The 26,605-nt window shown below is 41.1% G+C and overlaps 1 protein-coding gene across 1 annotated transcript; it reads left to right on the plus strand.

The window, feature by feature from the left end:
- The first annotated feature begins 2,580 nt into the window (after positions 1–2,580).
- On the plus strand, positions 2,581–3,729 carry LOC122805955 (myb-like protein I). The gene has a single exon (XM_044076198.1). The coding sequence runs from the start codon at positions 2,581–2,583 to the stop codon at positions 3,727–3,729; it is 1,149 nt and encodes a 382-aa protein (XP_043932133.1).
- The last annotated feature ends 22,876 nt before the right edge of the window (positions 3,730–26,605 follow it).

Below are 26,605 nucleotides of genomic sequence, written 5' to 3' on the forward strand. Positions count from 1 at the left end.
TGCCAAGGCCAGCACAAGCACAGAGGGACTCAGAGGAGGAACATTCTGAGCCTGCCCCTGTAGCCAGAAGGAGGCATGTCCAGTAAGCCCATGTCTTGGCAAAGAGGCAATGCTAGCATGCAGACTGACACTGTAGGGACACAGGGACTGATACCTCTCTCTGACTCACACATACAGTAAAAGGGATGCCAAGCATGACACTCCCTATGTTTTACCATGTAGAGGGAGTGTACTACGTGCGTCTGAAATAGTCAGCCCTCCAGCACTATTCTCAATACTGGCCCAGCAACAAGGTAAGTCACCCTTCCTATCAATTACTGAATGGAGTAGTATGTTCTTACTTTTATGTATGATATGGATGCAAGCATGTAAGGGAACTGGGTGGCTGAATGGTATAGCAGCAGACAGCTGACACCTATATGAGACAGCTGGAAATTCATAAAAAATACTGGTGTCAACATACTAGGCAGCACTACACAAGGTGATAACCCCCACCACAGTACATGTGATGGCCTCACCCAGCAGGACAGGTTTAGATGACCATAAAGAAAGGCCAGCTATGGCCCCCCCAAATGATGGCAGTGGAGAACAGACCCCCACCAGACTTACACAGACATACAACAGGTCTGGCAGTTGCATTTTAGTTCTGAAGGGTAAGAAGTCTGAAACTGAAATGTATGCCATTAAGATCTAACATGTACTCTACTGATATGCCTCCTATCGGCATGATAGGTCATAATACAATATGAAATGGAAGCCAATAGAGTAACGAAAATACCAGTACAGTCATTGCAAATGTTTAAAGTCATCAGGTGTGCACCCCACCCCCCACAATCATATGTAGAAATGCAGTAACATGTAAGTTTGAGGAGTAATATCACTGCAGCACAGATTGCCAGCGCTGTCCCAATCTACATTGTTACATATTTACAATATGCTGGGGTCAGTGTAGTAAGTTTGTTGTGTGTTTAATATTGCCTGGAAGTGGTCAACGTGTGGGCCTGGATGGTTGTGTCTCAGTGGCCTAGGTACAGTACAGTGGACGGCAGGGCCATGTTCCAACAACTGCAGTGACAACCACACTGCTTCTCAGCTACACCCATGTCAGCAGTTGTACATACTCACTGTCCAGATGTCAATATCTGTCACCATCGGAAAGCTGGACACGGCATGAAATGGGGCCTATACATAGAAGCAGTCACAGGTGGAAGTAACCAACCTACACAGAGTGCATATAAAATAACTGCAAACTGCACACAAGTTTGGCATTATACATAGAGATTATCATCACATTAGTTGTCCCTCTAGTATGGAATACTAATAGTCTGGCCAATCACTGGCAGATCACAAAAGGCACAGTTATAAAGTGATGACAGGCTGCCCATGTCCACACACAAGTCAACATAAGGGGGAATGTCCCAGGTATATTTGTGAGTCAGGTGTAAGTAGCTCTCGTATCACACATCCAGCTCACCCCACCATCAACCACAGGTTTATCACAGGTCATATCCTTGCTGTAGGGAATGAGTACAGCATGAACCCATCTCTGTATGGGAATACATACATGATGCTGCATGCTGAATAGGTGTCCAGTGCAGGTGTGTCCCTAGCTGTAAGCAGCAACCCGACCATATCCAGACCCATAGATCAGTATGAACAGGAAGGATTGACACAACACCTCAACCACTCACCACTGTCACCTGGGTAATCCACTGGCTTGCAGCCTGAGAACGTATCACTGACAGAATGCACTGACCTGCTACAGATGGCCTGCAGCACTATCAAATGGCCTACAGTCCTCTGGCAAAGGCCCATGCCTCACCCATAGTGCCAATGTATGGAATGCCAGGGAGTCCTAACTAACAACCTAACACAGTAAAGGACATAAGGCCCATGCACTAGGCCATAATACTACTGGGGGGCTATGCACTGGAGCCATGGCTGATGACACCCATCAGAAATGCAGACACACCCAAACAAGAACACTATAATGAGGCACATTCACAAACCAAGATTATTGCAGAGCATGTGTTTGGGATGATCATTTCACAGTTCTGTTGCCTTGACATATCCGGTGAAGCCTTGCAGTACTCCTCTGCATGTACACAAATGTTCATAGTATGTGCCATGCTACACAATATGAGCCTGCGGAAACAGCTTTAGCAGGAACAGCATGGGGCAGGGCCACACAGCCCCCCACCATTGCCAAGGCCAGCACAAGCATAGAGGGACTCGGAGGAGGAACATTCTGAGACTGCTCCTGTAGCCAGAAGGAGGCATGTCCAGTAAGCCCATGTCTTGGCAAAGAGGCAATGCTAGCATGCAGACTGATACTGTAGGGACACAGGGACTGATACCTCTCTCTGACTCACACATACAGTAAAAGGGATGCCAAGCATGACACTCCCTATGCTTTGGTAAGCAAGAGCAATCAGAACCTTGACTCCTAGAACGTAGTACAAACACCTGGTTAACGTTTCACAACTAAGTGTTTTGTAAAAATCTTACTAACGAACTGTCACTGGTTAAATTCAGTTTGAGCAACGGTCTATTGGTTTACACTCAAATTTTACCAACGTAATGCAGCGGCTTCTACAAGAGCACTTGGACATTACCAACAAGCTAATTAAAACTTTAAATGAACAACAAAGGTTTGGAGGGAATGAAACTGAGCTGGTCATCACAGACTCGCAAGAGCAGCTTTTCACGTTACATTCCACTCCGAACACCAGCCTACACAATGTAGTTACCAGGCAACGATCGGCTAGTCCTCAGCGACAGGCGGTGACGTCAGGGAGAGGTGACGTTTCGGGTCCACCCCTGAATGTTAATGGTAGTAACGATCACAATCAGACGGTTCGCAGAGTGAATGTGCATAGGAATCACTCGCCCAACAGAAACATTGATTTAATCCAATTTCTTTCAGCACCAAACCTGAATAGAGTGGGTTCAGTAACATCTCGGAACCAGGGAACATTAAATTCACGGCTCGAAGAGTTTGAAAAGACACTGAAAACCTTTAAATCTCTGCAGATGGACAATGCTTTTTTAGAACGCTCCTTAGAGTTAAAGCAAGTCCCTAAGGGACTACGTATTTTCAAGTTGCCCCATGGGTTTACAGAAGGTACGCCACTCTTTACAGAACTTTTGGGACTTTACGACAATACTGGTTTTGAGCTTCTCAAACTCATTATCCGCAATAACAAGGATAAACTCAATGTTTTAAAGGAAAAGTTATGTAATCTAGATACAGGTATTAAGGCTGACGTTTTATTTGAGTACAACAAGTTTAAAATGGAAAATATATTTAGAGATTTGGATAGATATATCACTAAAGGCTTAGACCTTAAGAACATGAAAATTGAGAGAGACACTTATGATTACAAAAACAACAGAGCATACAATCATTTTAGGGAATACAAAAACATGAAGTCACAAAATCAGAATCGGAACAACACAAATGTAATGGGGAACGGTCAAAATTTTAATACAAATTTTAATACCAATTTTAATACTAATTCTAACTCTAATTTTAATGGTTTTAATATTAATGCTGACCATGAATCATGCTATAGAGGCAATTTTGATAATAATGATGAGACACAGTCAGTTTTTTTAGAGCAGCCAGTCCTAAGGAGATCAGAGAGAATAAGGGAGAGACAAGGCAGCCAAAACTACTATGCCCAAAGAAATTTCAACAATGGAGGCAACAGAAGGGGCAGATGGTAGTACAAATGGATAAAGTAGGTGAGGTTGATGTCGACAGTTCTGATGGTACACAACTTGAAACTTCATTAATATTGTATCAAAATTTGGATGTTGAAGTTTCAGAACAGAATACAGCACGTGTCGACAACAGCACGAACAATATATGTTTTGGAAGTAAGATTATAACGTATAAGGGTTTTAATTTGTACAATTTCACTGAAAAAACATTTGATAATAATTTTTTAAATTTGTTTAGTAAAGGATTTACTTTCATGCCTACTTTTAGGTTAGACATTGGCAATGTCTTGATTAATCTAAAAACATATACTAGGTTATTAAATTTAAAAGTCTTTTTTCACGATTCTAACACTGTGTTACATGATGGTAGATTTACACTTAAACGTCACAGCACTTTTATACCTCCTCAGAATCTCACTATACACGTATTTGAAAACTTTGTGAGACACACATAAGAAGGACACTAAGTGAAAAAACAAGTATCACATACAATTTATCACCAGAAGAACGTTTTTGTCTAAAGGAGCTTACTAGTACTAACAAGTTTAGAATAATGAAACCAGACAAGGGAGGTGGGGTGGTTATTATGTTGACTGACGATTACATCAATAGGATGGTTAGACTTTTAGATGATGAAGATACCTATGAAAAGGTGAATAGACACGATGTAGATAGGGCATACACCAAAATTGATTGGCTGCTTTATGAGTTTTTGATGGATGGAAGGATTGATGCACAAATTTATCATTACATTACGGTGGAATTCCCAATAATACCATCTATTTTTGGGATTCCAAAAATTCATAAACATTTAGATAATCCTCCATTTAGACCAATTGTTTCTGCCAAAGGATCAAAGACTGAGGCCTTGGCAGCCTTTATTGATTTTAAATGTAAGAATGTATTAACAAAATTCCCACACATTATTAGAGATTCGTGGCACTGTTTGGATTCCATCCGAGACTTTGTAAACACTATTGATGGTAAATTCGACTTTTGTATGGTCACCATTGATGTCATTAATTTATTCAGTGTAATTCCACATCAAGAAGGTCTTGAGTTGTTTGAAGTTTGTCTCAACAAACATAGCAGTTACGACAACTCTGAGTGTAGATTGTTGTCACAGATGCTTGAATTAGTATTAGAAAACAATTTTATTTATTTTAACGGTCAACATTATAGACAAAAAAATGGTGTTGCAATGGAAGCCAAATGTGCCCCTATTTATGCTAATTTGGTCTTGGCAGCATGGGAGGAGGAACATGTTTTTTCTTGTGAATTTTGGAGTAATGTTTTGTTATATTTAAGATTTTTGGATGACATTTTAATTTTTTGGAAGGGGTCTGAAACGGAGCTCAAAGAATTCATTACACATATTGGGCTAACGACTAGTTTTTTAAAATTTTTAAAATTTACAAGTCACACTTCACCTGGAAAGATCAACTTTTTGGATATTACAATATCAATTCAAAATGGCAAACTAGAATCAAATATTTATCGGAAAAAAACTTACTCCAATTCGTTTTTACATTTTGACAGCTGTCACCCAAGTCATCAGAAGAGAAATTTAGTAAAAGGCCAGATGGTGAGGCTGTCTAGATTAGTTAATAGTGAACATACCTTTTTGAATGAACTTACTAAATTGAAAAACATGTTTACTTCTAGAGCTTACCCTGACGAGTTGGTATTGAGAATTAGTCGCGATATAATAAGAAATAGATCAACACTATATAAACCTATTATACATTATGGCTTACCATCCAAAGATACACCTAACGTTAGAAGTGTTGGACATGACACTTTTGTCATCCCTTTTAATGAAATATCACAACAAATCATTAAAGTGTTACACGATTCATGGGACATCATCACAGAAATTAATATTGATTTAAGGAATATCCTGGGGAATAAACCAAAATGCACCTTTAGCAAAGGGAAAACTTTAAAGAATTTGTTTGAAAAACCTATACACAATGAAATGATTATGAAATCTAAAATGAACAAATGTGGTGGTTGTCGTATATGTAGATTTATCAACAATGGACCATATTTATTAATTTCTAATTACGAAAAGACGATTAGATGTCCCGGAGTTTGTGATTGTAACACTAGTATGGTTGTGTATGCTGCTACGTGCACAAGTTGTCAAGCCTTCTATATAGGAAAAACACATAGGAAATTAAAAACTCGAATTATTGAACACACCAGTGACATTAGGATTATGAAACAAACTAGTGCTTTATATATTCACAGTATTGGCTGTGTGAATTTCAAAAAGTTTTTATTTTTTGTAATTGACAGAATACCTCAAGTAATGTTGCACAATGGAGGTGACATTAAGACTTTGTTGGAAGCTAAAGAATGTATTTGGCAATTAAGATTAAATGCTAATAGGTGGCCTGGTATTAATGACCAAGTTTTCATCGCAAGCATATTGAAGTTAAAATCACAATTTATTTAAATACAAATTATAGTTTTACAAGGTTTTATATCACACACATACTGTAAAAAATTCTTTTTAATCACGTAAGTGATTTAGGAATTAATTAAACACATTACATTTTTTAATGTTTGGTTAAAATTTGTTTTAAAAAATTTTTTAACATTCCCCATTTTTAATATGTTATATTTATTATATTTATATTATTTATTAAATGTTTTACTAAATCAATATTTTTTGTAATGCAATATAGTGATTTTAACAAAATGACTATTGGAGTTTTAGGAATTTTCTGATGTTAACAGGAACTCACAACTGCAACTAAGTAATTTACGAATACACAACTTTAGGCTGTTGACTTCACTACGTCATTACTCTCTATTTGTACTCTAGATTCACTATTAATGAGGAATACACCCTGTATTATTGTGTGCTGATTGAATGTAATAAGTAATCAAGGAATTTGTATATAAGGGACGTTGGTTAATTGAATTTGTACTCTGATGATGCCCTAACATGGAAGGGTGAAAGCGCTTAGTACTGTTTTAACAATATACCTTTTATCGTTCTTTTTCGTTGTGGTCCAGGTTTATTTTGAATAAAGGAGAGTTTGTACTACGTTCTAGGAGTCAAGGTTCTGATTGCTCTTACTCCCTATGCTTTACCATGTAGAGGGAGTGTACTACGTGCGTCTGACATAGTCAGCCCTCCAGCACTATTCTCAATACTGGCCCAGCAACAAGGTAAGTCCCCCTTCCTATCAATTACTGAATGGAGTAGTATGTTCTTACTTTTATGTATGATATGGATGCAAGCATGTAAGGGAACTGGGTGGCTGAATGGTATAGCAGCAGACAGCTGACACCTATATGAGACAGCTGGAAATTCATAAAAAATACTGGTGTCAACATACTAGGCAGCACTACACAAGGTGATAACCCCCACCGCAGTACATGTGATGGCCTCACCCAGCAGGACAGGTTTAGATGACCATAAAGAAAGGCCAGCTATGGCCCCCCAAATGATGGCAGTGGAGAACAGACCCCCACCAGACTTACACAGACATACAACAGGTCTGGCAGTTGCATTTTAGTTCTGAAGGGTAAGAAGTCTGAAACTGAAATGTATGCCATTAAGATCTAACGTGTACTCTACTGATATGCCTCCTATTGGCATGATAGGTCACAATACAATATGAAATGGAAGCCAATAGAGTAACGATAATACCAGTACAGTCATTGCAAATGTTTAAAGTCATCAGGTGTGCACCCCACCCCCCACAATCATATGTAGAAATGCAGTAACATGTAAGTTTGAGGAGTAATATCACTGCAGCACAGAATGCCAGAGCTGTCCCAATCTACACTGTTACATATTTACAATATGCAGGAGTCAGTGTAGTAAGTTTGTTGTGTGTTTAATATTGCCTGGAAGTGGTCAACATGTGGGCCTGAATGGTTGTGTCTCAGTGGCCTAGGTACAGTACAGTGGATGACAGGGCCATGTTCCAACAACTGTAGTGACAACCACACTGCTTCTCAGCTACACCCATGTCAGCAGTTGTACATACTCACTGTCCAGATGTCAATATCTGTCACCATCGGAAAGCTGGACACGGCATGAAATGGGGCCTATACATAGAAGCAGTCACAGGTGGAAGTAACCAACCTACACAGAGTGCATATAAAATAACTGCAAACTGCACACAAGTTTGGAATTATACATAGAGATTATCATCACATTAGTTGTCCCTCTAGTATGGAATACTGATAGTCTGGCCAATCATTGGTAGACCACAAAAGGCACAGTTATAAAGTGATGACAGGCTGCCCATGTCCACACACAAGCCAGCATAAGGGGAATGTCCCAGGTATATTTGTGAGTCAGGTGTAAGTAGCTCTTGTATCACACATCCAGCTCACTCCACCATCAACCACAGGTTTATCACAGGTCATATCCTTGCTGTAGGGAATGAGTACAGCATGAACCCATCTCTGTATGGGAATACATACATGATGCTGCATGCTGAATAGGTGTCCAGTGCAGGTGTGTCCCTAGCTGTAAGCAGCAACCTGACCATATCCAGACCTATAGATCAGTATGAACAGGAAGGAATGACACAACACCTCAACCACTCACCACTGTCACCCCAAGTAATCCACTGGCTTGCAGCCTGGGAACGTATCACTGACAGAATGCACTGGCCTGCTACAGATGGCCTGCAGCACTATCAAATGGCCTACAGTCCTCTGGCAAAGGCCCATGCCTCACCCATAGTGCCAATGTATGGAATGCCAGGGAGACCTAACTAACAACCTAACACAGTAAATAGAAAATGCAAGGCCATGTTGACAAATGCCAGTAGCATGCCTCCCCATGTCCTACTGCAAGGACTGTGGACCAGGCCATACATACTACTGGGATAAAGGCCCAACTATAGGGATACCTCTGAGATATTTCTTACATAATGTTAGGAAGAGGAGAGAATAACAGAGGGTGGGTGTAGAAGCATGGATGTCATGGAGTGTGTTAAGTCTGAAACTCTAATGTCCACCCATACTACCCCCTTACTGCAAACCCATGAATGAATAACCACAAAACTGCTTGTAAACCACAATGTGAAGGTAAACTGACCAGATATATGAGTCCTGCCTCTGGATAACCTGGGTGTATCTGTACAGCTGGGAGGTACGGCCACAGCAGGATATGGCCATTCTGTGAAGTTGAGAAAAGCACAAGGAGGGGATCCCCAGCCAGCATACTAACAAGGTCTACACCATTTACACAGAACCAGCAGTTAATTGTCTGTACCTACCCCTCCACAATGGCAGGAGTATGCCAGAATGTGTGGTCTATATGCCTCAGAATATTGGTCTCAGCGTCATTCATCTTTTTTTTCCCTGGTAAATAACTGTGAGCAAAGAATGGTAACTGTCAATAGTTGATGACATGATACATCACAGTGTAAAACAGTACATATGTCAGAAAATCTGTAGTACAATGTACCATGTTACACAAGCAACACAGACAGCAATAGTTACAGTATCCCCCATATGTTACGCCTATTGTGTCTCCATATTGGCAACCTATCTACAGATATCCTGCAGAAACAATTTGCTAGGTGTAGCTGTAGCACACAAAACCCTGAACTGGAGTACAGCCCTCCCTGGAATGGATGCACACACTCAATATAAAAGGTCATACTTGGCATGCTCCTACATTTAGAGAAATGAAGCTCATGTCTGACAACTCAGTGGACTACAGATATCGGTTATTCATAGATGTCTTTGCACACACACCAAATTGTAGACCATTGATACTTCACACATGCACACACACACACACACACACACACACACACACACACACACACACACACACACACACACACACACACACACACACACATTGGATAGGAATATTCACACATATCTAAGGCCAACATAATATAGTATGTCAAATATACACAACAGAGATGTGGGGAGGAGAGAGACAGACAGCGACAGAGATAATCCCATTATGAGGCCTTTCCCATCCAGTACACATCCCATTGGCCTATATCATATGATGTACTGATGTCATTCACTGTAGAAATCCATTGGTTAGCTCTCAGCCCTATAGTCTCAGTGGTGCTCATGATAACTGTGTAACACTACAGTACAAATAAGAATCCATGTAGCAGTTGTAATCTCAGTCCTGTCAAATCTAAAGTTGTGTGTGTGAGTGAGTGTGTGTGTGTGTGTGTGTGTGTGTGTGTGTGTGTGTGTATATGAGTTTCTAGTCACTCTCCTTCAAAGATACCTTTGGACAGCTCTCCAGCATATAAGCTTTGTGGCACTTGCGATAACTGCGTAATACTGTAATGTAACAAACTAGTTAGGTAGGAGTTCTAATCCTGGTCCTGGTAATGGTGAAAATGTGTGTGTTTGTGTAAGACAATGTATGTGTCTTTGTAGAGACCTGATTTTGTGGCCATTCATACTTACTACACTTTTCTTACCCCTCATTTAACATGGCTGCTGATGTCACTCACCTTCAAAGATAACTTTGGACAGCTCTACAACATATAAGCTTTGTGGTACTTGTGATAACTGCGTAATACTGTAATATAACAAGCTAATTAGGCAGGAGTTCTAATCCTCAACCTGGCAACTGTGAAAATGTGTGTGTTTGTATGAAAGAGTGTATGTGTCTTTGTAGAGACCTAATTATGTGGCCATTCACACTTGCTACACTTCCCTTACCCCTCCTTTAGCACTGCTGCTGATGTCACTCACCTTAGAGGTATGTTTGGACACTGGTCAACCTATAAGCTCTGTGGTATGTTTGATGAATGCGGAACAATATATTAGCAATAACTACAGAGGTAGGGGATTGAATCACATTCCTGGCAAGTGTTTGTGCGTGTGCACATATATCTACATATATGTGTCCGTACCTTAAAGATTTTTGTCCCATTTCCACCCAGTACACTTCTCGGTTCCTGACTTTAGCAGTCCTGCAGATATCATTCACCACTTGGTGTCTGTACTTATCTTGCTGTCATTTGCAGCCTTGGGGTTGGACTGTGGGTGTTGGACAAAGTATTACTACAGGCTTCTTATAGCTACTTTATACCTTTTCTTACCTGGAAGACCTGTGGAGGGAATTTATGTTGACACTACCTGACTGTTTATACACATATTCACAAAATCCTAGCTGAAATTATGCATACAGCTTACTACCACTCCCAAGATTTGTACCGTGGCTGTTTCTGCTAAAGATCCAGCAAGTTTGTGTTTCATCAGAATGAGATATTGAGAAACTGTTGTCTCTTTCTTTAATGTCTTCTGCCTAATTTTCTCTTAGTTGTACAATCTGACCTTGTGATTAAAAATTCTTATACATACCTTTTGACATAGCAGTGTGAAAAACAGTGGTTAACACAACATTAGTATTCTGATATCAGATATTGGTGCATGAAACTTTCAAGTCATACAATACCAGAGTAAACACAGCCAATCTGGGGTTTTCACTTCTATTGACAAGTAATTACACTTTTATTTATAAACAACCTGTATGTCACTATTACTCTCCTATTGGCTTCTTCAGTCACTATAAACCATACCCATTTTTAAATACTTCAAGGTGACGTCTACTACTTTTTATTTATTTGTCCTACATAATACCAGCTAGACTGTTACTCACCAGCCTCGTGATGCAGCCTTAGCTGCCAGCTGGCGTAGGCTTCCAAGATCACAGCCCTCTCATCTGCAGCTGTACAGGAGATAAGAGAAAACATTTATGCATACCTATCCATCACATACACAGGCTGGACTTTCAAGATCACTTATCTTAAATAATACTTACACACGGCTGGAACATTCCCCACCCAGGCATCTTGGACTCACAGGTCCAAAAGGTCCCTCTCTTCCTCCAATTCAAATCGGCAAAGTGGTGCCATACCTGCTCACCAGTCAGAGGGATGCCAGTGGCAGTGGTGAGATCTCAGGCAAGATGGTCCTAGGTCTCTACTTTGTATTGAGAGCCCTGGTACTGGTCCTGCAGCAGTTGCCCTTCATGGTCTTTAATGAGGAGCTCACCCATGACCCTGGAATCTTGAATGCCCCAGTGCTACACCCGAAAGCACTCACCTTTACCTTCACCAGCAATAGTACCTACAGTGGGGAGCTACAACTGGTTATGAGCTGTATTCCTGCCTGCGTGGTTTAAATAAGGCTAATTTCACGCCCTTTACCATGATTGGACAGTTTTGAAACTGCTGAACTAAGCTAAGCACCGGGCAACCCCAATTAGTAATGATAACTATTGCTTAAAGGGGTTGATGATAAGCCCTGCTTACCAGTGCACAAATCTGCTTAGCTATGCTAAATCTTGCTTAAACTTTAAATTTCAGTGACACCTCACATTTGGGGCTGCTACACTACCCTGGTTAGCATATACATAATAATATTCACTACCTATTTATGAAAAATACATTTTAGTTGTGTTTCACGTATGAAAATTTATGGACTGCTGTGGGGCTCAAATCATGACTGACTGCATGCTAGGCGAACTCTAACCACGATGCTATTGCAGTTTCACTTGTTGTATTTGGGTATTTTTCTGTTTAGCTTCTCTTGATGTTTAAACTCTGCTATGCATAGCTGTGCGATGGGCACACCCACTCAGCTACTGTTAAACTTTATCCGTTTAATAAAAAAAAAGATTTTGAGAATTTAACTTTTTCTCACTTTAGGAGTATGCCTGCTGTAATGGGGGAATGAGAGCACAACACTGGGGACAATTTTAGCACTTTAAAAGTGCACGGGATAATGGGTTTTGTCTTAGCATGTATTTTGTGCAGTGTATGTGAACTCAGACCTGTCAGTGCTGTGTTTATTTTATTTGTTTATTTAATATTTGTTGACCGGGTAAGTCCAACTAGGATGGGAAGCCTATTTTCAGCAGAGGACCAGGGTGACACACTCCAAATGCATGTCTGTGGCATGCATTCTGCAGATATACTGCACAATTGTGCAGTATATCCGCAGACTACTGTGTTTTTGCTTTTAAAAGTAACATAACGGCACTTTTTGAGTGAAGGGGTGTGTTACATGTGCGGGCACTGCTGTAACATGCAGTCTGCACTCATTCACGGATTGTGTCCATGTAGGTGTTACAGAAGCTCGCCTTCATGAATATGCAAGGTGTGCTGCTGTGCTGCATGGACAAGATCCATTCCATGCAAGAATAGTTTATTCTTGCACAGAACTTTACTGAATCCCAGGGATAATGTTTGAATTGCAGAAGAAAATATTTTTTTAATACACAATTAAAAAGTGTCTTTTATATGCTTTTCTTTTAAGTTTTTCTATAAAAAAATAAAATGTGGGTGAAAGTGGCATAATTTCATATAGAAGAGTACTGTACAACAGTTACATAATTTCATAAACTAAGGTACCACACAGAATATGGACACAGTGCCAGACATTCTACTACATTGCACATATTGGATAATGACTGCATCTTGGTAGTATGATTGATATTAATCATGAATCCAGATTAAAAGATGGCGGTCAGTTTATGAAATATTATATTTCTAAGCAAGTTGAATATATTGCAAAAGACTGTAAAAGTAATACATGCTCATTTGTAAACATTTAGCCACTATATAGAACTAAATTGCTGGCCTGACAGACCTGCTAACAATAAGGTTCAGATTTTTTTGTGTGGAGCAGGAAGAAGAAAAACAGATTTAGTGCAGAGAAGGAAAATGAGAAAGCAATATCTATGAAGAAATGAGCAAGAAATTAGACCCTACAGTTGTATACTAAAAATTTAGATCAAAAGTGATGATGCTGTGGGTCATAATGAGTCAGAAATAAGAGAAAAGTTGATAGTTTGTAAACTGCCTGAAAGGAATGGTATAGGACTATATAAAGTACGACAGACTTTCATTATTTTGGAAGTAAAGTGTAAGGAACAAATTAATTTTGCCTTCAAAATTATAGACAGATTAGAAAGAAATTTTTTCTTTTTGTAAATTTGGAAAATAAATATGTGCATGAGTTATGTGCTTGGTAACACAAACAGTTAATATTTTGGACTGGGGATATATTCAGTTTGTAAGACAGTCAGTCCTTAGACCATAATCACCTTAGCACTACTCACAAGGCTAAAATGTGTCAGACTCTGAATACACTGATGGGGACCCATCAAATTAGGAATATTTTCCATAAAATAAGTGAGGGTATCAATTATCATATGTAAGGGAAGCTTATCCCGAGATGCCCAGTAAATCTATCTCTCTCTCTCTCTCTCTCTCTCACACACACACACACACACACACACACACACACACACACACACACACACACACACACACACACACACACACACTCACTCTGTCTCTATCTCTCTTTTTCACACACACACACACACACACACACACACACACACACACACACACACACACACACACTCACTCTGTCTCTATCTCTCTTTTTCACACACACACACACACACACACACACACACACACACACACACACACACACACACACACACACACACACACACAATCTCTGGGGGGAGAGATTGTGCGTGTGTGTGCCCAACAAGCCTTGATTTATTTGTTGATGAAGGTTCAAGTCATGTGAGAATTTCTGAAGCCATTTGTTTTCTGGAGATGTGGATCAAGGATGGTTAGATACTCACCTTCATGGGAAGCTAGATATCAGATTGTAGGAGTCTATAAGATACAGATTATAGGCATAAAGCTTCAAGCCTGTCATGACAGCTGAGGGTCTTCAGTCCAGTGATCTTTATAGTGAAGACCTCTGTGGTCTCTCTGGCAGCATGATGTTTGTATAGATTCAGATTATATTGCTCCATTTAATATGTAATTGATATAGTGAGAGAAGAGTATACAGGAATGCTAACTCATTTTGTTCATAATAAAATACATGATGGCCAAAAGATACAGAGTTGTTTAGGAAAGTACAATGGCCTCTGACTCCATCATTTCAGAGCAGAGTGCTGTTCACTGTAAGCTCATAGTAAGATGTGATTGTTATATAGGGTGCATTTATTTTTGTTTGTGTCTGTAAGTAACTGTATCTTTCCTGACTCATCTTTTTCCCTAATTATAATAGTAGCTTAACTATGACATACTTAAAAATGTTTTGTATTTGTTAAGGAGCTGTTTGCACTGTTGCAGCCTTTAGTCCCTGGGGTCTGTCTGAATGCTGTGGAGTAGGTGGAGGATTATTAGTAGCACTTCATTTACTGCTTTAGTTCTCCAAAACAATCTATAAGTTTTCCCCTCTATGGTGAGATCCCTTACCATTTTTTCTAATGTCCTCTAGCTTTCTCCTATTCTGTCTCTCTGTTCCCAACATAAAATGTTACATACTTAGAGAATTCGGACTCTTATCTTGTCTACCCCATCTGTTCCTATTCCCCTTTCTTTTTCCTAATTTCATCTGTCTTTTTGATGTTCCACTGGAATCCCATTTCTTATACTTAAGAATTTCCATTGTTATAGCCTCATCATCAGACATTAATATGCTGGCATCTCCATAGAATACAAACAGAGATTTTACCCCTCCTTTTATTTAAGAATTACTAAATTGTGTATGACTTCCACTGCCAGCTCCTTGGTTGCAAAGGAGAACAGGCTTGGCAATAAAAGGCACTCATGTCTGGGCCCCTCTCTATCATTGTCTCCTCGATACTACTGCATTTAAGAGTATCACAGTATCTGGGTCTTCGTATATGGCCTGTATCCAGCTTATGAATGTTTCTGTAGTGTCTGCCTTAAGAATTCTCCCCTCACTATATGAAAGGCTTTCCACAGGTCAAAGAGCACAATTAGACTATTATCCTCCTGTATCTCTTCCTTTATGTGCATACATTCCAGCAGTGCCTGCCACTGTTTTTCCACCTGCATTTTCTTTATAAAGTCATTTTTCCCCAACTGTACTTTTGGCAAAACGTCATCTAGTCTTTCTGCCGGTAACTTTGCAGAAGTTGTGATGTATTCTTTAAGAGAAGAGAGAGGCATATAATTTCACACTTCTTCCCTTCTCTTCTCCCTTTTTGTGGAAGGTCAGAAAAACAATGATTCCTACATTTAGATATTTTGTTCAAGTCCTGTATTCTTTGTATTCCTTCTCTAGTATCTTTCCTTCCACATTTTATCCCTTATACTTTTGTAGAATTCTACAGGGAATCCATCTGTTTCTCTAGGTTTCCTCTGCTTTTTCTTGTTTAATGCTTTCTTTCTCAACCCCATCACATCTAAATTCACCTTGTCTTTTTGTACATTTTCCAATAAATATTTCTCTGCCTTATATCTCTTTTAATTCTTTTCCCCAGATCCATTCTGAGACCATCACTGTTTTGTAAATCACCATGAAGTATTTGACTCCATCCCTGATTATTTCATCCTCTTCAAAAATTTCCTCCATACTTCTCTCAGGGTAAGATGACTGCCTGGGACCACATGGATGAGGCAAGAGGAATAAAGGAGCAGAGGCCATTATAGACTTTTGTCTGGCAAATGGCTTGATAGTGGCCAGAACATTCAGCAAGAGAAACTGTGACAAGATCAGTTACAGGAGTGTCCAACATGCAACTTGGGTAGATTTTCTCATAGTAATTAAAGGTCACTGGGGTAGAATCAATGATTACAAAGTTATCTCTAGTGAAACAGCCAGTCCATAACATAGACCACTGATTCTCATAACTGGCTGCAGCCAGTCAACAGAGAAGGCTCACAAGTCTTCAGTTTAGTCTCTGTTGACCTAAAAGTTTGCAGGAGAAAACACAGGAGTTCAAGGAATTACTCAGGGTGCTACTACCTCAAGAAGAAGACAAAATAGGTGGAGTTAAAGAATGACAGTGTCTTAAAACATCATATGTGAGAACCATAGAACAGGTATGCAGCCAAGCTAGTTATGGAAATGAGGTATATAAGTAAAGATGGTGGTAAAGTGTAAAAGTCTAGGAAGTCGTCAAAAGAAAGCAGGAGAGCAGGAAAAGTGTGACATGGAAAAGATGGACCAGGCTAGGAAGAAACTCTGGTTCACAAAATGGCTGAGAGAGGAAATGCAATAGCAAAGGAATGAGGAATCAGAAGCACTCTACCAGCTTCTGGTAAGTGACTCAGTAGATGGCACAAAGAAACTATATCAGGATGCAAGTCAAAGACAGAAGGATAAAAAGATAGACACGCTGCTCATCAGTCCACACAACATCAAAAGCAGATGGAAGTAGTACTTCCAGCAGCTTATGAATGAAGAAAACCCCAGAAATGCTGTACTGTCCAGACAAATCTATGATGAATGAAGAGAAGGAACACAAAACAGAAGAATGAACAGCACTAAGGAAAACAAAGTGAAGGAAAGTAGCATGCTCAGGCAACATCACATCAGATGATGATTCAGACTGTAGACAAATAGCTTTCAAGGGTACTCATAACAGTATTGAGAGAGAGGTGTATACCAGTTAACTGCAGAATAAACATAGCTGTGCCATTGTGCAAAAACAAAGGTGATCTTCACAACTGTAGGCAGTATAGAGGTATCACACTCCTGTCACACTACATGAATGTTCTGCAGAAGGTGATAAATATGGAGAGTAGTAGAAAGTAAGATGGGAGGTGAGCAGTTCAGATTCAGACCAGGATGTAGCACAACTCACCCAATATTTGCAATCAGACATAATTGAGACAAAGCTAGAGATGAGAAAAGAGACCAGCTGGACATTCCTAGACTTGGAGGTCCCAAGAAAGCTGATTTAGGCAGTCCTATGGTGGTTCAAAGTCCTAGAAACATTAACAGAATTAATGGAGGCTATGTACAAGGACCAATGACTCAAGTACAAACAGTTTTTGTCCCCTCAAAGGGGTGTCCAGTGGAGTGGATGTGCATCAGGGTTCAACTCTGAGCCAACTGCTGTTCATATTGGTGATGGACTACATTAACTGGTTGGAGAGGACAGATCAACAAAGTTGCTGTATGCAGATGATGTAGCATTACAAGCCAATTCTGAATAAGACCTTCAGCAAAGGATATGGGAATGGAACACAAATCTGAAGCCACATGGGGTGAAACTGAATACAGATAAAAGAACTGTAATGTCAGCTAATGGGGAAATTAAAAGAAGCTGAGAACTGAGATTGAAGGAAAAGTAATGGATCACATTAACAGCTCCAAGTGTCTGGGAAGAGAATTTGAGGAGATGGAAAGTCTGAATGGAGAAAGCAAAGCTAGAATCATATGGGGCTGCAGCTAGCTGGCACAGTCTGCCATGTGTAGAGTATTTCAGAAGAATGCAAAAAAAGCTGAAAAGTACAATGCACTAAGTAGTGGTGCAGGCAGCACTATTGTATTGTACAAAAAACCTAGGCAGTGAAGGCAGAATGGTTGAGGAAGCTAGAGGTGATGGAGACAAAGTGCCTGAGATGGGAGGGTGGGGTAGGATGACACTTTGGGACAAATGATGAAATGAAATGATGACAAAGAAATGAGGACATAAGAGCAGAAGTCAAAGTAGCTCCAATTGCAGAAAAGATCATTGAGAACAGAACAGTGGTTGGGACACAAGTGCAGAAAAGCAAGAAACAATCTGGTGAAGATGTCCCAACTTTCTTTAAGAAACAGGTACCTACCCAAAGGGGGGGGGTGGTATAGAGAAGCACAAGAAGATGGTATGGCAACGTTGATTAAGGATGACCAAAGTAGCAGAGTGGTGTTTAGCAGACAAATTAAGGAGGATTTAGTAGGCCGTTTGGTAGCCTGTATACAGGGAGGCAAGCACAAAAGATATTTTTGGGATGGAGCAGACCAGTGTTAGCAGAAGGGGGCAGGAGCTCAAGCATGTGCCATTTGGGCAATGTGAGGTATTAATGACAATACAATAACTTTCTTGCAGAAAGACTGAGGGTCATATAGTTTTGAAGTCAATTTCCATAGGACTGAGGGGTGCATGCAGGAATTTTATAGACTCTTTGGGCATTTTACCTCTTTCTTTATAAGAGGCTGCAATGATTGTGATGCCTTTTTTGCCAACATTAAATAATACTGTTTGCAAAATTACACCAAAAAATGGACAGAGTGCTGAAAGTAGTCACCAATAAACCAAGAAAGCACTCAGACAGCCATTTATGCCCCAGGACCTTTATTCACAGCACAGTTATTTTTCTGTTCTGTGCTGTGAATAAAGGTCCTGGGATGTAAACGGCTGTCTGAGTGCTTTCTTGGTTTACTGTTTGCAAAATATTTACAAGAGTTCTAGTGGCCAGGTAGGAAGGGTTTTTTATCCAAGATAGTTAAGTCACAGATAGTGTTTTTAAAAGGTATGTCTTTTTCTGGCCATTCCACAAATGAAGGTGAAACGCTAGAATTGTCTTAATGGACATCTAAAGGCATTTGACACTCACTTTGGGGAAGTATCTTTCTGTTGGCATTCCTTTTTACATAACTAGAGCACATACTGGAAAAGGGCTGATTTTGTCAAATGGTTGCTGAGTTATAGCTGAAGATTAGTATGTTTACTAATGAGGAAGCTCTATGGTTGGATAGGTTTGAGTGGGGCACAAGGCAGGGTTGTTGATGATCCCCAAAATGTAGAAATTGCCTATGTACATGACATCCTATGGACTAGTAGAAACTGGGGTTAAATTAATTTTATATGTCCTCAGAAAACAGCCTGTTGCATCTGAAAGGTGTACTAAAGATATTGCTGAGTACACTAGATCTATTCAGGTAGTTTGTGATTAGTAAAGCTTATGTTTATTCTTTAAAGTTCTTTGCAAAAAAGAATGGGGGAAAAGGAGAAGATGATGTAGGCTGACAGCTGCCTTTCTCATGGAGAAACATAGTTTGGGTTTGGGTATACTCATGCATATTGGAGACTAAAGAAAGGAATTGGGCAGATCTGAAAAAAATAAGGTTGTGAAATTGCTTGATATGTAGCCTGAAAGGATATTTTAAGTGAATGGAAGTATAGAGGTGGTTATGATATCAGTCACTGTTAGTAATGGCATGTGAGGAACAGCAGAGAGATTTGTGGCAGATGTCTGGAGAATACAGACTAGGTTTATTTGGAAAATATAAAGGGAATGAACACGAAAATTTCAAATGTGGATGTGTTTGGGTCTTGGAGGGCAGGGAGTCCTTGATTTTAGGTGGTTTGTAGCATCAGTGATTTTGCTGAAAACTCAGTCTGATAATTAATAGCTTTGAGGAATAGGTGTTTGAAAAGGCATTTGCTGATCTGTGATTCAATGAAGTGATATAGACTCACTGAGTACTGTGTGCTGAAATTAAAGACAGGTACTAAATGGTAATACATTGCTGGGATTAGCAAGGGGTTGGCAAATGACTGCTTATAAACATAGTTCTCAACTTCATAAGCAAGAAATCTGGACAAAGCCATAAATAATGGGGGAACAAAGGCACAAAATAGGGACACTTTTACAGTTATAAAACTTAGAAATTTGATAGAATAAGAGATTTTGCATTAACATGAATTTTCTTAAGGGTATGAAGTCTGAAATTCAAATGTCTGTCATTATTTTCTGACTTCAAACCTCAATGATTTGCCAGAAAACCACAATTTTTATGCCAAACAAACCAAAAATATGAGGCAAAAATCTGGACATTCTGCAAAAATCTATACAGCTGAGAGGTATGCATATAGAGATCTCTGGGAGAAGAAAACTACAGTAAGTACAGAAGCTTTAAAGGCGAACAGGGTGAGTGAGAGTATAGAAAGTTATATCATTAGGGAAGAAGTTTGGAGAGAGGTTAAAGGCCTGTGTAAGGTAGGGGTGATTAGTGAGCTATAGATGATATGGTTGCATAGGTAGTACAGTGTAGGTAAGAGCCGTAAGGAAGAAGGGCAATGGCAGAGGCCTTCATTTTAGTATTGTGCAGTCATAGAGGCAAATAATGTACATGTGTTTTTTAGAAGGAAAAACAAGCGCTAGGTTATTACATACATTCATACATCTGTTAAGTCCTATTTATGGTGGGGTGGAGGAGCAAAAGATATTTGGTTATTTTGTATTTATTTTGGTAGAAAATTAAAGTCCAGAGGTGAAAATCAACTTGAAGGTGGAGATGTAACTGATGGCAAACTGGTGAAGAAAATTACTAAAGGGTGGAAGGAGAAACCTTTGTGAAAAATGGGTATGAGATTTAGCAGCAAGTGACAGAGGAGAAAGGTGGATAGATGAATGTTAGAGTTAGGGGAACTAGGGCAGTCTCCTGGTAGTATATGATTATCAGAAGATGGCCTGTTTACTCCAGAAGAGCTAAATATTTTGAGGGTGACTGGGGTGTTGCCATTCCTATTACATTAGTGCAACTAAACTAGCAACTATATCACTTTACACTGTTAAGACTGATCTTGGGGGGGCTTTATAGTTGGTAGTAGGTATGGTGGAAATAGTAGGTAGGGTATCATACAGACCAGTGCTATAATCAATCTGTCAATAGGGGATACAGGATATTCACAGAAATGATTACTATTTATAGAAATGTGTAACCCAAAGCTTGGGTATGCTACCTCTTAAGGTTTGTTGAGAATGCAATTTAATGTGTGCCTGGTCAAATATTTGATAGCCTCAATACATTATATGCGGATTGTTTTGTCACAGTTCAAAGTATACAATGAAGCAAACTTCTGATGTTTTTGAACTGTTAGCAGGTATGTTATAAGTAGCTTAGTTCATATAAAGTTACAAAAAGGGGCAAGATAACAAGATGTTCACCTAAAATATTTCACTAATTTCAAACTGAAAATTTGAGACTCCTCTACTGACAAGAGAAGTATGCACCTGATTTATAATTTGGATTAAAGCTTCTATGCTACAGCAGAGGTAACCAAGAGATGTAGCAAAGAAAACAGTCCAATAGTCCCACAAATCAAGGTATAGTGAGCAATTCAAGTAAATCCACAAAAAAAAAAAAAAACAGTAGTGAAGGCAACAGAAAACTTCTTCTTAAAAATCCGACTTTTATTCAGTGTAAGCGCTTTCGTAATGTAACCATTACTTCCTCAGGCACAAAAAACTACATAAAATGCACAAACTTTTATATGCAAGTCAATAAAAAGCTTCCAATCAGATAACTTAAAACTCACTCCAAAATACTAGCCAATTAAGTTAAAGTGACAGCTTTCCAAAAACCTTCTTATAAAAAGAAGTTATGTACTCACCATAACGTTCCATTTGAGTAGTTGTACTTCATTTATCTTCAACCTGTGGGAATACGGATCCATGTCGGATCTGAGCCGGCAAAGATTACTTGTATCAATTCCGAGCTCCAGACTCCTCCCCTTACCCATAATCCACCTCCCTTGTCTTCCATCCCCAGATCGAATTTGCTGAACTTGCACTATAACCTGACCTGATAACATACTTGTGACTTATACTTTCAGCCCGCAGGGTGAACATGCGCCAAAGGTCCGGGGGAAGGAGGAAGGGATGGTTGAAGACCAATGAAGTACAACTACTCAGATGGAACATTATGGTGATTACGTAACTTCTTTATCTGAAGTAGTTTACTTCATTTGATATTCAACCTGTGGGACAGAGTCCCCAGCTACTAAACTCCTGGGTGGCCCTCATGGAAGGATATTCCTGAGCCCCACAAACCCAAAGGATGCTCTCCTTTTAGATGTCAAATCCAATTTATAATGGGAGATAAACATATGAGATGAGGACCAAGTAGCTGCCGAGCAAATGTCATCTAAAGATACCCTAGACCAGAAAGCTGCAGAGGTAGCTATGGACCTGGTGGAATGAGCTTTAACCTGGCCTAGAGGAGACATGCCTTTGTCCTTATAGACCTGGAGGATGCATGAAGAAATCCATCTATCTATCGTGACCATGTAAATAGGTTTTCCCAAAAAGGGTCTATAGAATGAAACAAACAATTGATCAGATTTATGAACATTTTTTGTCCTGTGGAAATAAAATCGTAACTGTCTGTGAACATCCAACATGTGTAGTTTGTATTCGATTTTGTTGGTAAAATTGGGAAAGAACACAGGCAAATTTATAATCTGATTGATAGTGACTGGTGATGCCACCTTAGGGAGAAAGGATGGATTGGTGCGAAGGGAAACTCTATCTTTATGAAAAATTATGTACAGGAATTTTATGGACAAGGCCTGCAGTTCTGTGACCCTCCTAGGAGAGGTAATAGCAACTAGAAAAGCTGTTTTCCATGATAGAAATTTTAGATCAACAGTAGTGGCAGGCTTGAAAGGCAGAGCTACCAGAGCTTGAAGAACCATAGTAAGGTCCCACGGGGGAACAGTATCTTTGACCGGGGGGCATAGCAAAAAGGTGCCTTTAATAAAGGCCTTACACAGTCTAGAAGATGCCAAGGATGCAGAAGTCTCGCCCACATGAAAATGAGAAATAGCAGCCAACTGGACTTTGACAGTAGAAGAACTAGTTCCGTGCTGGAAAATATCAGCTAGGAAATCAAGGATAGTGGAAACAGGAACTGTGAAAGGATCCAAACTCCTCTGAGAGGCCTAAAAAGAGAAACGTTTAAACTTGCTGCAATAAACCTTTCTAGTTGAAGACTTATGAGCAGCTACCAAAATAGACTTACTGAGGAGGGAAGACTGGGAGTCCTAGTGATCACAGGAACCAGTGCAGCCAAGCCATGAGCTACAGGCTGTCCAGATTCAGATGAGGCACCCCCGATGGGTATGAACTCAGATCTTGAAGGGGATCTAGGATCCAAGGTGAAGCCAGAAGGTGAGACCAAAGCAATGGGACACCATACCTGGCAAGGCCAAAAAGGGGCAATGAAGATTACCTTGCTCCACAGTAGACAAGCTGTCTGCAGAAATCTCGGGATGAGAGGGACTGGTGGGTAAACATACAGAAGACCAGGAGGCCAAGCATGAACTAGAGCATCTCTGGGGGACTCCCCGGTGGGGGGTTCAGAGTGAAAAACTTGCTGCACTTCGCGTTGGAAGGAGATGCGAAGAGATCGTAGTAAGGATGACCCCATTCACTGAAGATCTATTTGGCTACTGACGGATTCAGAGACCACTCGTAAGGCATCAGAATGGTCCAACTTAGCCTGTCTTCTAGCATGTTGGACCATCCGAGAATGCTCGTTGCGATAAGAAAGCGGCCGGTGGAGATCGCCCATTTCCATACTCTCATGGCCTTGCTACAAAGGGGATAAGATCTGGTCCCTCCCTGTTTGTTGATGTACCAGATTACCGACATGTTGTCTGATTGAATAGCAATCATCCCCAGAGGAAGAAAGGCATGAAGGGCCTGTAACACTAGAAGGACCTCCCTAATCTCTAGGACATTGATATGCAGACTGGTCTCCATGGGGGACCACAGGCCTTGGACTATCCTGCCTGAACAATGCCCCCCACATGAGTTGGGAGGCATCCATGGTCACTGTGGCTTGGGCTGGGGCTGCAACGAAGGGTCATCCCTCCAAAATGTCCGGAGAGCTCATCCACCATATGAGGGATGACCAACACACTTGACTTAGGCAGATAGGAAAGGTTAGTGGTAAATCCAACAGGGACCACTGAACCGCCAAGGTACACTGAAGAATCCGCATGTGTAGTTGGGCACATGGAAGGAGAGTTATGGTCACCGCCATCGAGTCTAGGGCCCTCAATTCAGATTCCGCTGTCGGAAGATGAGAATGGTAAATTAGGGAGACATGCATCCTGAGGTTTTTAACTTTCTCCGAGGTCAGAAACACTTTGCCCTGGAGTGTGTCTATCCTAGCACCAATGTAGTCTTTCACTTGTACAATCTGTAATAGAGACTTGGATGTGTTAATTGTGATACCCAAACTCAGGGCAAGTGTCATAAAGTAGTCCCTGGTTTGGGAAAGTAGAAGCCTGGTGGGAGTATTGAGAAGCCAATTGTCCAGGTTTGGATAGACCTGAATCTCCTGATGCCTCAGGTGAGCTGCTACCACTGCCATCACTTTGGTAAACACCCTGGGGACTGTGGTGAGACCAAAGGGTAGGGCTCAGAATTGGTAATGATTGTCCCTAGCCAGAAGCGGAGGAACCTCCTGAAACTTCTGTGTATCTTTATGTGATAGTAAGAATCCTGGAGGTCTAACGAGCGCATCCAGTTGCTCTCTTGCAGGTACATAATGATGGACTGTAGTGTGACCATCAGGAACTTTTCTTTGGCCACTGACAGGTTCAGGGTAGAGAGATCCAGAATGGGCCTTAAGTCCCCCATTTTCTTCAGCACCAAAAAAAACCTGGAGTAGAAGCCTGATCCGGACTGATCTGGGGGGACGGTTCAATGTCTCATTTTCCTAGTAGCTTGGAAATTTCCTGTGCTGCTGCCTCCCTTTGCATGGGTGGAACATCTGGGAGGTGCTTGGGAGGGGTTGGAGAACCCATGAAGGGGACAGAATATCCTCTGGATATGATTTGCAGCACCCAGTGGTCCATTGTTATGGACTCCTAAGGCACTGGGTGCAAGGACAATTGTTTCCCAACTGCCTCCAGAGTAGAGCAGTTGGGCAACCCCTCAGGGTTGCTGCCCGAGCCTGTCCAAAAATGGTTCTAGAGACCTGGAGTTATACAGATCCCCTTGGCCTCTGGGCCGATGTCCATTCTGTCCCCCTCTGCCTCTGGGGGAAGAAGAGCCCTGAATGCCCCTGGAATACTGAGACTTCCGGAACCACATCTTCTTTTGCCCTCTCTGGTTCCTGGAAAAGGACCTTTGAGGGGTATAGAAGCAGATCCCAATGGTAGACAATGTCTTCCCATCCTTCTCACTCTAGATTACCATTTCCTTGGCGGTCATACTTAACAGAGTTGAGCCATCATAAGGAGCATTGGCAAAGGATGCCTTAAAGAGTTTGGTAAATTGGCACAACCTGAACAAGGCATTACACCTCTTGGACATGCCAGACCCACCCACCCTAGCTGCTCCTTCTATTGAATGGGAGAGGAGTCACATGGATGTATTCACTACTACTCTCAAAGTGGCCATTTTCATAGAGAACAAGGCCTTGTCCTCCTGTGACATGGACTTGGATGGAGAGTCCTCCAGCTCCTTCACCAGGTCGCGTTGGAGTCTCGTAAAACAGGCCAAGTAGTTCAGCACCCTTACTGAAAAGGTAGCTGAAGCATACACCTGCTTCCCTAGCCAGTCCATCATCCGAGACTCTCGGTCAGGAGGGTGAACCAAGGAACTTTTCTGAGATAGTTTCCCTCCTAGTGGCTGCTGCTACCACCATGGCATCCACAGGGGAGCCCTTGTTCCAGTAAGGCCTGTCTATAGGGGGACTCAAAACCTTATCTGGGCACTTGTGGATCAGCTCCATGGTATCAGGTTCCTTCCACGCACATGAGGTGATCAAATGCACTAAGGGATCTAAGTGGGGGGACACTCAAGATGTAGACCGGTCCATGCCGAAGGCCTCCAGAAACACAGACTCATCAGAGGAGGGCTTAGGGACAGACCAACCTCCCTGCTGGTGCAGGATATCCATGATGTCTGCAAAGGAGACATCATCAGGAGGTGACCTTGGGGACCCCTCCCCTCATCTAAGTCTGTGTCCTCGGTTAGCAAGTCCAAGTGCCTCCTTTTACACGTATGCCTGCCAGGCACATCTCCCGTGGGGCTCTCTGGGGAGTGCTTGCAAGCCATCTTTTCCTCTGGGGGAACAATCTGGGGCCCTTCAGGCATGGGTTGTCCCTCTGGTAAGACAATGGGGAATGTAGACAGAGCCAAGGGGGTCTGGGTGAAGCCCGAGGGGGTGGTCAGGGGCATCAATCCAACAGAGAGGACCCATTCTACCACATTGAATGCTGAAGGAGAGCGGACATCCTGAGAAGCCAATAAGGAGGCCGGTCTCCCCGGGTCCAATGCGAGAATTGGAGCTTGACCAGAAGTGGTCGGAGCTTCAAGAGAGG

Source organism: Protopterus annectens, chromosome 7.part0, assembly GCF_019279795.1.
Source record: "Protopterus annectens isolate FY-2018-M chromosome 7.part0, PAN1.0, whole genome shotgun sequence".
NCBI classification, from domain to species: Eukaryota; Metazoa; Chordata; order Ceratodontiformes; family Protopteridae; genus Protopterus; species Protopterus annectens.